The sequence below is a fragment of the Magnolia sinica genome, chromosome 1, assembly GCF_029962835.1.
Source record: "Magnolia sinica isolate HGM2019 chromosome 1, MsV1, whole genome shotgun sequence".
NCBI classification, from domain to species: Eukaryota; Viridiplantae; Streptophyta; class Magnoliopsida; order Magnoliales; family Magnoliaceae; genus Magnolia; species Magnolia sinica.
In genome coordinates, this window is record NC_080573.1 from 11,394,752 (window position 1) to 11,408,950 (window position 14,199).

Consider the following 14,199-nt stretch of genomic DNA (forward strand, 5'->3'; position numbering starts at 1 on the left):
TACATAGCTAGTAGAGCACCATAATTTGTGTTTTATACATGTTGTCCATTTATTTTTAAAGATCATTTTATGGCATGAGTAAAAATTTAAGCAACTTCAAATCTCAAACATACCACACTTAAAGAAAACAGTGGTAATTGAACACCCACCATTAAAAACTTCTTAAGGCCCACTATAATGTTTATTTTACATCCAGTATGTTGATTAGGCCAAATGGACTTAGATGAAGGGAAAATACAAATACCGGCTTCATCCAAAACTTTTGTGGCCTCTAAGAAATTTTTAATGATGTAACGCCCAAATTTCAGGGGTCGAGCAATTACTCGATCCACGATATTCCAAGTGTCACTTATCCTTTGTGAAAGCATGAATTAATTATACTTTTAATCTGATATTCAAGCAATAATAGAACTACGCTAAACATTAAAATATACTCTGAAATGAATGTATCTAAAGCAAGTAACAATCTCAAAATATACAATATACATCCATTTAAAGCATAGGGTCTACAGCCGGGGCCCAAATGTATAGTTCCAAAATAAACATAAAATGTTTCATGACCATATATAATCTATCTAACAAAAGAATATCTGTCGAGTACAACCGTGAGGCGAGCCAGTAACAACTATCCATTGGAAAGCCAAAAGTAGGAGAACTCCTTTGGATCTATCTATGCATCCTCAAATGTGTTTGCCTCAATGACCCCTACATATACAATAATATTTGGTTGGTGTTTAAAAATACCATCCCAGAGTGAGAGTGAGTAATCAACTTAGTGGTTCCATTTATTCTAAGTTGCACATGTTATAAACTCAATTAGTGTTGATAATGATAACACAAGTAAACAAACATTTTCTATATCTAATCTTGTTAGGTGCATGAATGTTATAATGAAATGATGTATGAGCTTTATAATCCAACACTCCCTCAACAAGTAACTCCAATGCCTATTCGCAAATACCAACACTCCTTCATCATGTGACTACGACTCCATTCACAAATTAACTATCCTAGTGTAATGTTGCTCGTCACTAGCATTACCAATAAGTGTGAATATTATGCATAATTAGTCATGTATGTATTACGTCTTATTCATTCAGTATATCGAAGAATTTAGGGTACAACAATTATATCACGGGTGATCTTATCCAGATCACAAGGCTTATAACACTCATAGCGACTATTCACTCGTGTCCCTTAATTCATTTTTGGGCTCATCATCCCATCCAATCACACACGACGAGCAAGTTGCTTTCATTATTGCTCAATGGTTACTAAGGGAAGGCTCATCACCCCAGTGTAGACTGACAACTCGAATATGGTGTCACATACCACCATATCAGCTCATGAGTCTTGTAGGATCGTAGCATTAACGGTTATAAGTAGACTCATTCAAGGGGAACAATGATGTCTTAGATTCAATCAAGCGTTATTATACATTATAAACATAATATGATCAATCATGCATTAGACTGATTTGATTAACATGAGATAACCCCTGCACAATCAGCATTGGGAGTGCAAAGCATCCCGCATAGTGTGGCATCTTCTCCACATTGGTCCCATATGTGTAGCCCACCTGAGTTGTTGATCATATGTTTTTGGGCCCTAGGTCATAAAATTGATGGGCCCACATGATAGATGGAGTGGATGTGATAAAAATGACACGGTGTGGTTTGCCTATATTTGGATCAATCACCAATGTTTTCTTGTGGTGTGGTCTATTTGAAATTTATATCTACCTTATTTTTGGTTTCATGGATGGATGGTGTAGTTAAAACACATACATCATGTTAGGGCTCATAGAACACCAACCAAAAGTCATCTTGCTATGTCTTACAATTGGATGGAGGGAGATTGTGTGGTGACCCCATAACTAGGGCTGTACACAAACCGAGTTAGCTGGGTTAGCTCGCTCGACTCGACTCGAAAAAGCTCGATTCAACTTGGTTCGAAACTGAGTTCGCGCTGAGTCGAGCATATTTTTTTAGCTCGAAAAATTTTTGAACTGAGTTCGAGCTTGCCCGAGCTCGACTCGACTCGGATCGAACCCCAACTCGAATCAAACCAGTTCGATGACTCGGTTACTTTGATATTGATGTTTCTCAAGTGTTTAATGAAATGACTCAATTATGAAGTGTCGGCTGGTGGCAAGGAAGGTGTGTATATGAAACAAATATCTGTTTTTCTTGATTTTGATGTTATATACAAGGTGTTTGATGAAATATCTGTAAAACCAGTACTGTTGTTTTACATACAATGAGAATTTGAAAGTGCAATTCATGTGTTTGTGAAAATGTTGCACAGACGAACTCGACTCGAATTGGCCTGATCTGCTGACCAAACCAAGCCGAGCTGGTTAGTCAGGCTCAAGGACCGAGCCAAGCCGAGTTCGAGCTAGGGTCAGCTAGTGGCCGAGCCGAGTCGAGCTGTGCCAAACTCGACTCGATTCGACTCATGTACACCTCTACCCATAAAATGTAGGTACATGGCGTTAGGAGCTGTTGGGATTTGCTTTCAAAAAATTGAATAGACAGCATGGATATAAAACATGTATAGCATGATGGGCCCCACAATGCCTTACACCACGTAGCCAAGTGATGTAAGAAGCAGATTGCTAGTGGCACCCGCCATAGGGGGAGCATGACCTGATCCATGCTCTATGTAGCCCAGCATGATGTATGTGTTTCACACTTTCATCCATTTTGCCAGCTCATTTTTCAATGCATGAGCCCAAAAATGATGCATATCCAAAGCTGAAGTGGAACACAGAAAATAAGGAGGATTGAATGCCCACCAACCAAAACTTCTTATGGTTAGAGAAGTTTCAGATCAATCTTATATTTGTGTTTTCCCTTCATCCAAGTCTTCATGACCTCATAAAAAGGTTGGATGGTGACGTAGAGCAGGTTGCGAACAACTTCATAGCCAAGATGGATCAGAAAAGGCCCGATCAACGACAGAAGTGATCCGGATCGTCGGACCTTAGATCGGGCGTATCTTGCAATCCGGAATGAGTTACCAGATGTAAAATATATGATTTTGGGGTAGAACGAGCTACTTTAGCCACCCAACCTGCTATGTTGGGTTACACAAGCTGGATTTGCGAAATCCCACCAGATTGACAGTCATTTCCCCATTTTAATTCCGTTTTTACTATAAATAGTAAGTTTTAGTTTCATTATAACTATTCATCCATTGGGCTTTAGGAGTTGCGCCCAACGTGAAAAGAGCTTAGAATATTAGGATAACAGCTTGGTGAGGCCAAATAGGATACTTTCTATTTTTGGCCGAAAACCTTACGCGCTAGTAGACATCACGACCATCTATAAATAGTAAGTTTACTATTTATAGTAAGTTGTAAATTCTAGGAGTTTTAGTTGTAGTTTGCTTCTGATTTCTCTTCCATTACTTGATATCCATATTTAAAGGGTTGTGAACTCGTTTATTTCATTTATTAATCAATTTTGAATTTTATAGAATTTATTTTCTATTTTGTTTGCTTTTTTTCTCGTGGATTCGAGAAATCTCTGTGAGGAGTCCAGAGAAGTTCTGTGAATTCGGACCAGTTATTCCGTTGAGGAAGATGTGCTTGACCTCACGTCCTTCCCTGCATCAGATGGCAAATAAAACATTATGATGGGTATTAGGGAAGTTTTAACAGTGGACATTCAAGCCCTATTATTTTGTGTGGTGTGATTTAATTGAGCTTTATATCTACTTCATTTTTGGGCGATGCCTAAAATGAGCTAGCAAAATCGATGGACAGTGTGAATAAAGCACATACATCGCAGTGAGCTCTACAAAACTTTGGCCCATGTCTTGCCACACGGACAGCCTTGTGGTGGGTGCCGACAAGCAATCCACTTCCCATGATATCTGGGACACCACAAACTGGTAGCACAACCTACATCCCATGGGGACGTCCGCGTCTTAATGTCTAACCCAAAAGCGCAAAGCTTTTTACATGCATGTGGGAGCCTTCTATGCAGCTTTTAGCAACAGTTCTGGCACAGCTGCCAACCCCGGGGCGATGTCACCATTCCGGGCGTGTGGCTTCGGTTGGGTGTGCCCACCAACTGTGGTATGCCCACCTTGATGTATGTGAATTCATCCACGCCGTCCATCCATATTGAAAGCTCATTTTAGGACATAATCTAAAAATTGGAGAAGATCCAAATCTTAGATGGACCATAGTATTGGAAAAAGTGGTAATTGACCGTTAAAAACTTCTTTTGCGCCACAAAAGTTTTGGATCAATATGATGTCCGTATGGTCTCTTCATCTGGGTCTTTGTGACCTTATCAACAGGTTGGATGTCAAATAAATATTCTGGCAGAACCATGAAATTTTTAATTGTAGGGATTCAATCACCCCAGTTTTCTGTGGTGTGATGCACTTAAGATTTGGGTCAACTACATTTTTGGGATCATGCCCTGTGAGCTGTCAAAATGGTTTGGACAATATGGATTTAAGGCATATACATAACTGTGAGCCCCACAATCAGGGGTCCCACCCACCTCGGTGGATTCGAGGATCCACCAAAGCTGCGCTTCACACGGCACACACCCAGATCCATAGCTTTGGCAGACTGAGTGGAGATACCTCGTTTCAACACTTGGGGTCTTGGTATCCATCCCTGGTGGGGGTGGCTAACATGGAGTGTGTGTATGACATCGGTGTGTACTAACAAGCTAACCAAAAAAAAAGCTGCACTCCACCGTTCCCATCATCTTTTCATTTTCCCTTTAACATGATAATGATATTGAGTTCTTCTTTTTGAAAAGGAGTGCTTACCCCTGGTTAAAGCATCCCACTAGAAAGACTCACAAAATATAAATGTTAATACAAATATTCATTGTCTATTAAGGTTGCTTTTAGATTATTTAAATCAATATAATTATGCTTGAGGGTTATAATAATCATAGAATCAGAGAGATGTGTGCATCATCTTTAGTCCGATAGTAATTAGGTGGACGTTGGACATAGGCTGGTGTCCCATTAACATGTTTCTTAACATACCAACGTTCTGTTATGTCGAGCATGGCTGGTGTTATAGTTGTCTAATAAAATTTTCCTTTTAACTTAAGGGATACAAGGCAATCACATAAAATGAGAGAAAGAAATCCTTATACTGTCATGAGTTATCTTAAGAATGGCCATTTTTAAAATGCTTCCTAGTCATCGTACATTTGTGGCTGGTTTTCACTTAGATCCTGAGACGGTGAATGTTCTTGGATGGACTCACCCGCACTTGCGGAAGTCATCTCTAAAATCTCTCCTAACCTCGGATGGATGGAAGCCTTTGAAGCACATGTGCAAGCACACGTTCCAAATCTTGCACATTGATGAGATGGAGTTCACCAGGCACATACCCTGCCTCAATAATCAGGCCGATCCAGTCTCAGGCAGGCCACACGTGTGCTCTAAAAATGAACCACTAATCAATTCTTTTGAACCACGTTCATTTCTTTTAATATGGACCACTTATCAATTTCTTTCAACCACGTTCATTTCTTTTGTATCTGTCCCACCTAATGGGCAGGCTGGCCTGCTCTATTGGCCAAGTAACTACGTGGGACCCACCAGATGATCATCGGCTTGGGACCGCCCTTTTTCCCGAAAGCAGAAGAAGATCATGGCCTTAATTTTTTTTTTGTTTTTTTAAGGGTTGAGAAAAACTTTTTTATACTCCGGCAGTAGGTGATGGTTGATACGCAGGCACAAAGAATTGACACGTAGCACATAAATTACTAAAACCGAAGAATCTAAACTCGGAGGTCCAATTTAGGCGGGTCACAACCTAAATTTTAAAGTAGTTTGGTTGGGTAGGTACTGGCTATTCAATTGGTGGACTTCCAGTGGAAGGTGAAAATGGAAACCATCCAACAGTATGAATTCAACAAGAAGTTAGCTTAAAATCAGCGGTCACAGCTATTTGACCTATTTGATTTCCGTTTAATGACTTTTTTAGAGTAATCCCCATAATCTGGACGGTGTAAATTAACTTCACACACTACTTTGCGTACAGGTCTTGAGTGCGTGCATACAACTATCTGGATGGGAACGCTATATGTCCAATTCATCGTACGTTGCTCGCCCCGAATTCTATAAAAACCCGATTAATGCAGGGACAGTATACGTAAAAGCGAGAGAGAGAGAGAGAGAGAGAGAGAGAGAGAGAGATGGATTTCAGTGCAAAAGGGAGGGATTTGACAGAGAGAGAGAAGGCTTTGAGTGTGAGAGAGAGGGTTTCGACTGATGAGAGAGAGCGAGAGGGAGGGATAGAGAGAGAGATGGATTTGAAAATCTACAAAATATTAGGGACGAGGAACGTGATTTCCCTGCGAAACTTACTTGAAGAAAATGAACTCATTTTTGATAGGTTTTTGACTGATTTTGTATCACAGATCCCTCCTTTGCACATTGCAATTCAACATGGGAGCGTCGACTTTGCCAGAGAAATCCTACGTCGGAAGCCCCAGCTCGCGTACGTATTGAGCTCCCAAGGATTCTCACCTCTGCGCATAGCATCGGCAAACGGGTCTGTCGAAATCGTAAGAGAGCTCTTACCGTTAATCGTTGATGTTTCACATGATCGAGATTCAAAAGGGTGGACTCCTGTCCACGCAGCTGCGATGAAAGGTCACCTCGATGTCTTGGAAGAGTTCAACGGAACCAATACAGAGTGGATTCGAGACATGACCGATCGAGATGAGACGGTCCTACACCTTTGTGTAAAATATAATAAGCATGATGCACTGAAGATGTTGATCCTTTTGGTGGGTCCTGACAATGAGTTTGTGAATCAAAAGGATGTGAATGGAAACACCATTCTTCATCTCGCTGCAATGAAGAAGGATAAGTGGGTATGGATTCTCTCTCTCTCTCTCTCTCTCTCTCTCTCTCTCTCTCTCTCTTCCTTTTCTTCAGAATCATTTGTAATTCTTGTGAGGACCTTAGATCAAATTGTTGAGTGGATCGATTTTTAGATTTTATTTTTTTTTCTAATCTCCATATTAAAGGTTATTGATCAAATGGTAGCATTTGTCAGATTAACGCTAGGTTAAATCTCCATGTTAGACAAATGAACAGTTTAGATCAATGGATTGGACTGTCTAATTGTCCTAATGCAGCTACAAGCATTATAACTGCTTAGAGAACTTCTTGATCAAAGTAAACCATCAGTTGAATAAGATTAGTGCAAGTTTTATCAATAAATAAATATATATAAATAATGAAAAGGGTTGGTGTGCATTTGGTTTTCCAATTTCGTGGGAAATGCAAAGAAGCCATCATTACAATCTTTAAGTTAGTTGAAATAGGAATTATGGCTCGTTACTCAAGAGTCAAATGCACATGAAAAGTAGGTAAATTAAATTAGAATCATTACAATTTCATGATATAAAATTATCAATTTTATGTGGCGATTTCAGTGATAAACAAGTAATGTAGCAAAATCATTATTGTAGTAAAATGTAGGTAATGTCATCACACATTATCAGGAGTAAATCACCATCGTCCATTTACAACCATTGTAATTGGAAAACCAAAGAGGCCCTTTTTAGAAAATAATCATGCACCATCTTGTTCATGTACGTGAGGAAATTTTGGTAAGTGGCTTGGTTACAAGAAGAATGTTACGTGTGTGCAAATCCATTCCATTCATCAGAAACACCACCATCATGTGCCCTAGCCCAAAAACCTCATTTTCATTGTTTTCATTTTTTTAATGGCGGCATACCTGATGAGTGAACCATGTGCGTAATGATGGTGCATGTCCCACCAGTAAATAAACCAGAGCCATGCATAAGACATTTCTTTTTCTTTTTCTTTTTCTTTTTTTTCTTTTTTCTCTTTCCATAAGACCGTTCCTTGATTCAAAATGATTTTTTATTTATTTATTTATTTATTTTCAAATGCAGATGATAACGTACTTGATCAGCACTGAGACTGGTGTGGAGATAAACGCCGCGAACATGAATGGTTTCACAGCCTTGGATGTCTTCGCACTTTGTCATAGTAACTCAGCAGACAAGAAAATGGTGAATGAACTGATTCGAAAGAAGGGAGCTGAAAATTCACTGGAAACGTCCACAGAAAAAGCAGCTAAAGAAAAAGCAGCTAAAGAACTAAGGAATGTATTGATATTGGTGGGCACACTAACTGCGACCCTATGCTTCCAAGCGGCCCTTGTTCCACCTGGTGGTCTTTGGCAAGATGATTCTAACATGGGTTTTACCATGGTTTTCAACAATTGTTCCATGGGTTTCAACAACTGTACCATGGGTTTCAACAACTCCTCGGATAATAAAAATCACACCGCGGGCACATCCATTTTGGCTGAGAAGGATCCTTCGACGTTCCTAGCGTTCCGGGTAACCAACTTTTTTCTGTTTTACACATCCTTATTAGTAATCTTAAGAGGCGCAATGTCTTCGGTCAGAGGTGGATTTTGCCAGAAACTTTTTAATACTGAGTGTTTGATTGTTATTTCAACGTTCGGGTTTGTGTCAGCGATGATTAATCGTTGCAACGAGGTTAACACGCCTGAAGGATTTAGACCTGAAGGATTTACACATGAAATAGGCCGGGGACTGTATGTGATGTCTTCAAAGATCTTTCCAGATGCCCTTGTGTATATATGTGGTTCATACATCATTTTATCTTACGAGTATTTTTATCGTTTGGTGTGGCGAGCACTAACAAGAATTAGAGGCAGCAATGTTGACACGGGGACTCAGAAACGTTCTTGAATTGAATCATGTCATTTCCATCCATCGTACTCTTGCCATAATGTATGTTCTTAGAGTACATGATATCTATCATATCGTAGATAGCTATTTAGATGGATATACGTGTGTCTGTTAAGATTTCTAGTGTCTCACGTCTTATATACATTTCTCTTCTTGTCTATGAAATAAGTTATAGTTTCTATAATGTAATCTCTTATGATTTCACATGTTATCAAAGTATTATAGTCTTTTATAAACTTTTCTGTTGGACTTTTAGATCGAATTTATCATTGTGTGTGGCTTTTGGACTAACTTAGGGAGTGAATTATCATGCTTCAAAATGTTGTGTGAATCATTCCACACTTTATTGCATGGGAATTATGGGAGGACAGAAATTACTGCAAGGAAAATTAACTTCAGTGGGCGGTGTTATGAGTAAAATTGGACTGACCTGATACCTGGAATATAGAGAAGAGATTATTATAAGAAGCTATCCAAAGAAGGTTCAGAGCACCTACTAGACCTCATGGTGTCGGCCCGACCTATGGGACCAACCCAAGTGGTGGCAAAGCACTGACCTCAGCCATCGAGCTGAGACCTCATTTTAGGATATCGGCCCAGACTCGAGAGAGACTCAAAGCTTAAGTGGGCCACACCACAAGAAAAAGTGGGGATGTAAACATGCTCAAGTGGGCCACACCACAGGAAAAAGTGGAGATGTAAACATCCACAGTTTATACCTTCCTACGGTAGAAGGGACCACCGTGATGTTTATATGCCATCTAATGCATTCATAAGGTGATTCCCAAATGGACACCAATATCATCATGATCCAAAACTTCTTTCTTCCTCTTATAAAATTTCAATGGAGGGCGTTCAACATCCACTGGTTCCTGTAGTGTGGCCCACTTGATTTTGAATCTCCCTCCTATTTGGACTCATGACTTCGTATGAGCTACCGAAACTCCCTTATATTTGGACTCATAACTTCATATGAGCTACCGAAACAGATGAATGGAGTGGATGTAACAAAAAGATCACGGTGGACCCCATAGCACGCTTTAACCCGGGTCACAGGCACAGCCACAAATCTCGTACTCGATCGGCAATTTCTCGGCATGGGAATTTACCGGGAGGTCTTCCTATTATGGCGTTTACTCGCAATATTATCAGGAAATTATTGCTAAAAATAAAATATTATCATAAGAAGTTTCAAAATTATATAAACTTCTAAAATTTTAATTTTGAAAATCTTGCATTAGAAATTTGGTAAAATTATATTACCATGATATCGTGAGATATTCAAAATCTCGGCGATATTTTCACAATGATTGCAGGCAAGTTGCGTACGTGTCTTTTAAGCTATGTCACTGACTCACTGGCTGAGAAAGACAGAGACAAACCCCATGAGAGCCGTCATCTGTATCGGATATGATAGGCGGGCCTATGAGGTGTTGCTGCCCCGCCCAAAAAAGCCTAGGTTGTAAAAAGTTTGCCATATATGAAGCTGGTTGGTCCTTCCATCTGGGCCTCACCATAATTTAAATAAATAAATAAGCCTTGAGAGCCATTGATTTTCCATCAAGGAGATCTCATCCGAGTTAAAACCCTTGGTGGGAAATCATTCCTTCCATCGGATGCATGCAAAGATCAGGACCGTTCATCAGGTAGTGTACACTGTGACACAACATACCCTTGACCAAAAATAATTTTGGTCCGTTGATGAGGGAGATCAGACTACACTCGTATGAGACAAAATCACAGTTAAAAAGATCCAACATTTCAGATTTAACATAGATGCATGGCCCACCTGATGAGTATACTCCCATTATTTGTGTCATATGGAATATTCACGGCATATGTTATGGGGAAAATCAAAGTGACGTATTACGAGTAGCAACAGGCCACACAGGAGGGAATCTTAGAATAACACTAACCGAGATTCGCTTGAACGGGCTCCTCAAGTCATCAACGTATCCATTGTGCAAGATGAGCCGACCCAAAAAGCTAATACCAAGCTCAGGCCCGAAACTAATTAGCTCCGAGGAATGACCTACCTCCTGAGCCGAGTTGTTCAAAGGCAAAACTCGATGATAGGACTTATCCATCGAGCTGATTAAACTGACCTCGACATAGGAATAAGGATACTCAGAGAGAATCCTGTATCATAGTAAGGAAGGATAAAATTGATGAGATCCTAACTAAAGATCATGCCGCTTACATATTTTCAGAAGAAAATCCTCATTCAAATTTAGACCATTTAGCATATCCTGTTGAGATACGCAAGCTTAGTAGCTGCCAAAATATTTTATAAATAACCCTCATGTTTAGTGAAGAAGGTATGCAAATAATTCATAACAATAACTCAATGCTCATTTCTCTTATACTTAACTTAGGTATGGGAGGATCCCGGCCAATATCGATTCCTTCGTTACCTTTTGTATTTCACTGGTGCAGGCATTCGTATGCCTACAGAAGCAATATTTGCTCATCCATATTCAAGCTATAACATTACACGCTACATATTGATGAGTGGCCCAGATCAATCCCGCATGTGCCATTTAACGGTGGAAACCAAGCCCTCAATCCTTCAAGGAGCAAAGAAACATGCCCTTTCTGTCCGACTTGTACGTGTACCATGAAAACGGAATGTCCCACCATGAACATCACTTGACAGAAAAAGCAGTCGGGTGAGGTCCGCACCATTATCAATGGACAACCAACAGCGTTACTTAACATACAGGTGTGGTCCACCTAATGAGCAGATCAGCCTGATTTTGGAGAAGGGCCATCATCATGGTGGGGCCTACCGTTTTCATGGTACGGATGACCTACACAATGGCACGTTTGTAATAAATGATTTTCAATACCGCGTCCAACATGAAACTTTGATTTGTAATAAAATATCAATTTTCGTATTAACATTTATTGGACAATCAAAATCAATGAAGACATTTGCATGAAAAGCTGATTTACAGAACTCGAACATGCAAAAAATGGGCCACTTATTCCACTCGTGTGACCTTTCATGCGTGTAATTGCTGTCCACCATTGGATCACACATGTACAATCTGTGCTGACGTGGCATCAGCATCTTCCATCCAATTGGAGTTAGGCTCACTCCATGATCGTGGCCGCACTCCGAACTTAAAGAACACGATCATCTCCATAGCCTCAAAAAATCTACGGTCATCCAAGAACTCATTCCACACGCCGCTAACGATGCAGTAGTTGTTGTTGTAGGGGGAACGGTGATGTGCCGCATGCTTCGCACGTGAGACCAGCACGCCTGCATCTTGCAATGCCAAAACCAACGGTGGCAATTGGCTCTTGGTACTGTGGGCCCATGCATGGAACTGCTGGCTAAACATGATGCAGCCCGAGCACACTGCAACGAACGTGTGCAAAATCCCATTACTAGGCAGTAAGTCGATGGGCACAAGCACGAATGCTGTGGCACGTGCGAGCGAGTGGAGATTGTTGGCGAATTGCCGCCGTGTGATCGTCCTGGGCCACTTGTGGTGTCCTTGGAAGGCCTTGATCTGGGAACCGAAAATGGGTGTCGATGCATCGCCGTAGTTGTCAATGGCCCAGTGATATACACCCGTGCCGAAGTCTGCTAGTACGTACCCAAGCAAGCCCGCGAGCAATGGTTCGAGCCACGTGCCAGAACCCGTGGCTCCGACCGTGGACTTCGCTAGTGAAACAAGAACGGAGGTGCACCCGGTCATGACCCAGGCTCGGTGAGTCCATGTAGAACGTAGGCTAGGTTCGCTGGCAGAATGCGTTCTTGGCGTGGTCGTAGCTAAAGTGGGTGATGTTGGCACGTGTGGTTCGATGAGAGAAAGGTCTCTTTGGGGAGTGGTGGTGGTGATCACGGCACGTATGCATGGTGGGCCAAGGTAGCGACACGTGTGGGTGTGATATGGGCGCCTCAAGGGGTGCCATTGCTGAGGCAAGACTGACATTGAGAACGGGCGGTATGGAATGGGGTATGGATGGGCGCAGACAATGAATAAAAAGGGTAGTAGGAGCTATCGTTGAGAGGAATGAAAGGAATGTGTGGTGATAAAAGAAAGTGTAGGAAGTAGCACTGGTTTTGGGTGTGCCTACGTGGTACGAGGAACATCGCGCGAACGTGTATTGGTGAGAGTCACACGTTTGTTCCATGTGGAAGTGCGTGGAAGACTCGAGTGATTGGAGCCACGTGTATAAGGTTGTCGTAGCAGTCTGACTTTAAGGGTTTGGACAGAGTTCAAGGGAAGCGGATCGCCCTGTAATCTTGCCACTGTGGGGCCCACCGTGATTTATGTGTTTTATCCACGCCGTTCATCCGTTTTTTCAGATCATTTTAGTACATGAGCCCAAAAATGAAGTAGATTCAAATCTCAAGTGAATCACACCACAGGAAACTGTGGTGATTGAATGACCACCATTTAAAACATCTTGGGGGTACAAAAGTTTTGGATCAAGCTTATATTTGTGTTTTCTCTTCATCCATATCTGAGTGACCTAATCATCAGGTTGGATAGCAAATAAACATCACAGTGTACTTTAGAAAGATTTTAAGGTGTCATTACTCCCACTTTTTCCTATGGCGTGGTACACTTGACCTTTGGATCTACTTCATATTTATAATCATACGCTAAAATCATCTGTAAAAACATGTGCACGGGATGGATTTAAAATACATACGTCAAAGTGGGCCCCATAGTACATGTCAGTTCAAGGGAAACGGATTGGGTACTCCCTCTACCACCTGCCAATGGCTGGTGGTCGGTGATCTGTGGGCCCCACCATGATGTATGTGTTTCATCCATGCCGTCCATCTATTTTTCCAGATCATTTTATAGAATAAGGACAAAAATGAGTTATATTCCAATCCCACATTACAGGAAAAAGTGTTGAACGAGCGTAGACCATTAAAAACATTTTGGGTACCATAAAGTTTTGGATCAAGCTGATCTTTGTTTTTTCCCATCATCTAGGCCTGTATCACCTAATCAACAGATTAGATGTCAAATAAACAGTACAGTGGGCTTTAGGTGGATTTTAATGGTGGATATCCAATAAATATTGTTTTCCTTTGGTGTGGTCAACCTGATATTTATATTCGTTTCATTGTTGAGATTAAAACTAAAATGATCTGTAAAAATGGATGAACGGAATGGATTAAAACCATACATTATGGTGGAGCCCACAGAGCACCGACCACCGGCCACGGGGCTGGTGGCAGGGAGAGACCGAGAGTAGCCAATCCGTTTCCCAGTTCAAGTGCCTTTTACATTCATTTCTTTTGGGAGAAGGACCAAAAACCCCCCTCCTAATGGTCATTCTCGCAGGAATTGCTTGAGTGGACTAGGTGAGGCCACTCACCCAACACGCTAAGGTCCTAAACACCACTCATGAAAAAAGCCACCGGCAAAGAAATCGTCACCTTTCATCTATTTCCAGTTGTAGCCTC

At 41.1% G+C, this 14,199-nt stretch overlaps 2 protein-coding genes across 2 annotated transcripts in view; one reads left to right on the plus strand and one right to left on the minus strand.

Moving 5' to 3' along the window:
• LOC131239866 (ankyrin repeat-containing protein BDA1-like) overlaps nucleotides 1-14,199 on the plus strand; it is a 95,171-nt gene that overhangs the window by 28,002 nt on the left and 52,970 nt on the right. The gene's annotated exons all lie outside the window — the stretch shown is intronic.
• Nucleotides 11,610-12,733, minus strand: LOC131239880 (fatty acid desaturase 4, chloroplastic-like). Its single transcript, XM_058237783.1, has one exon. The coding sequence runs from the start codon at nucleotides 12,701-12,703 to the stop codon at nucleotides 11,792-11,794; it is 912 nt and encodes a 303-aa protein (XP_058093766.1). The 5' UTR covers nucleotides 12,704-12,733; the 3' UTR covers nucleotides 11,610-11,791.

What these genes read in the sequence shown, in the direction of transcription:
- LOC131239880 (XM_058237783.1), bottom strand. Translation starts at nt 12,703, where the DNA reads ATGTCAGTCTTGCCTCAGCAATGGCACCCCTTGAGGCGCCCATATCAC.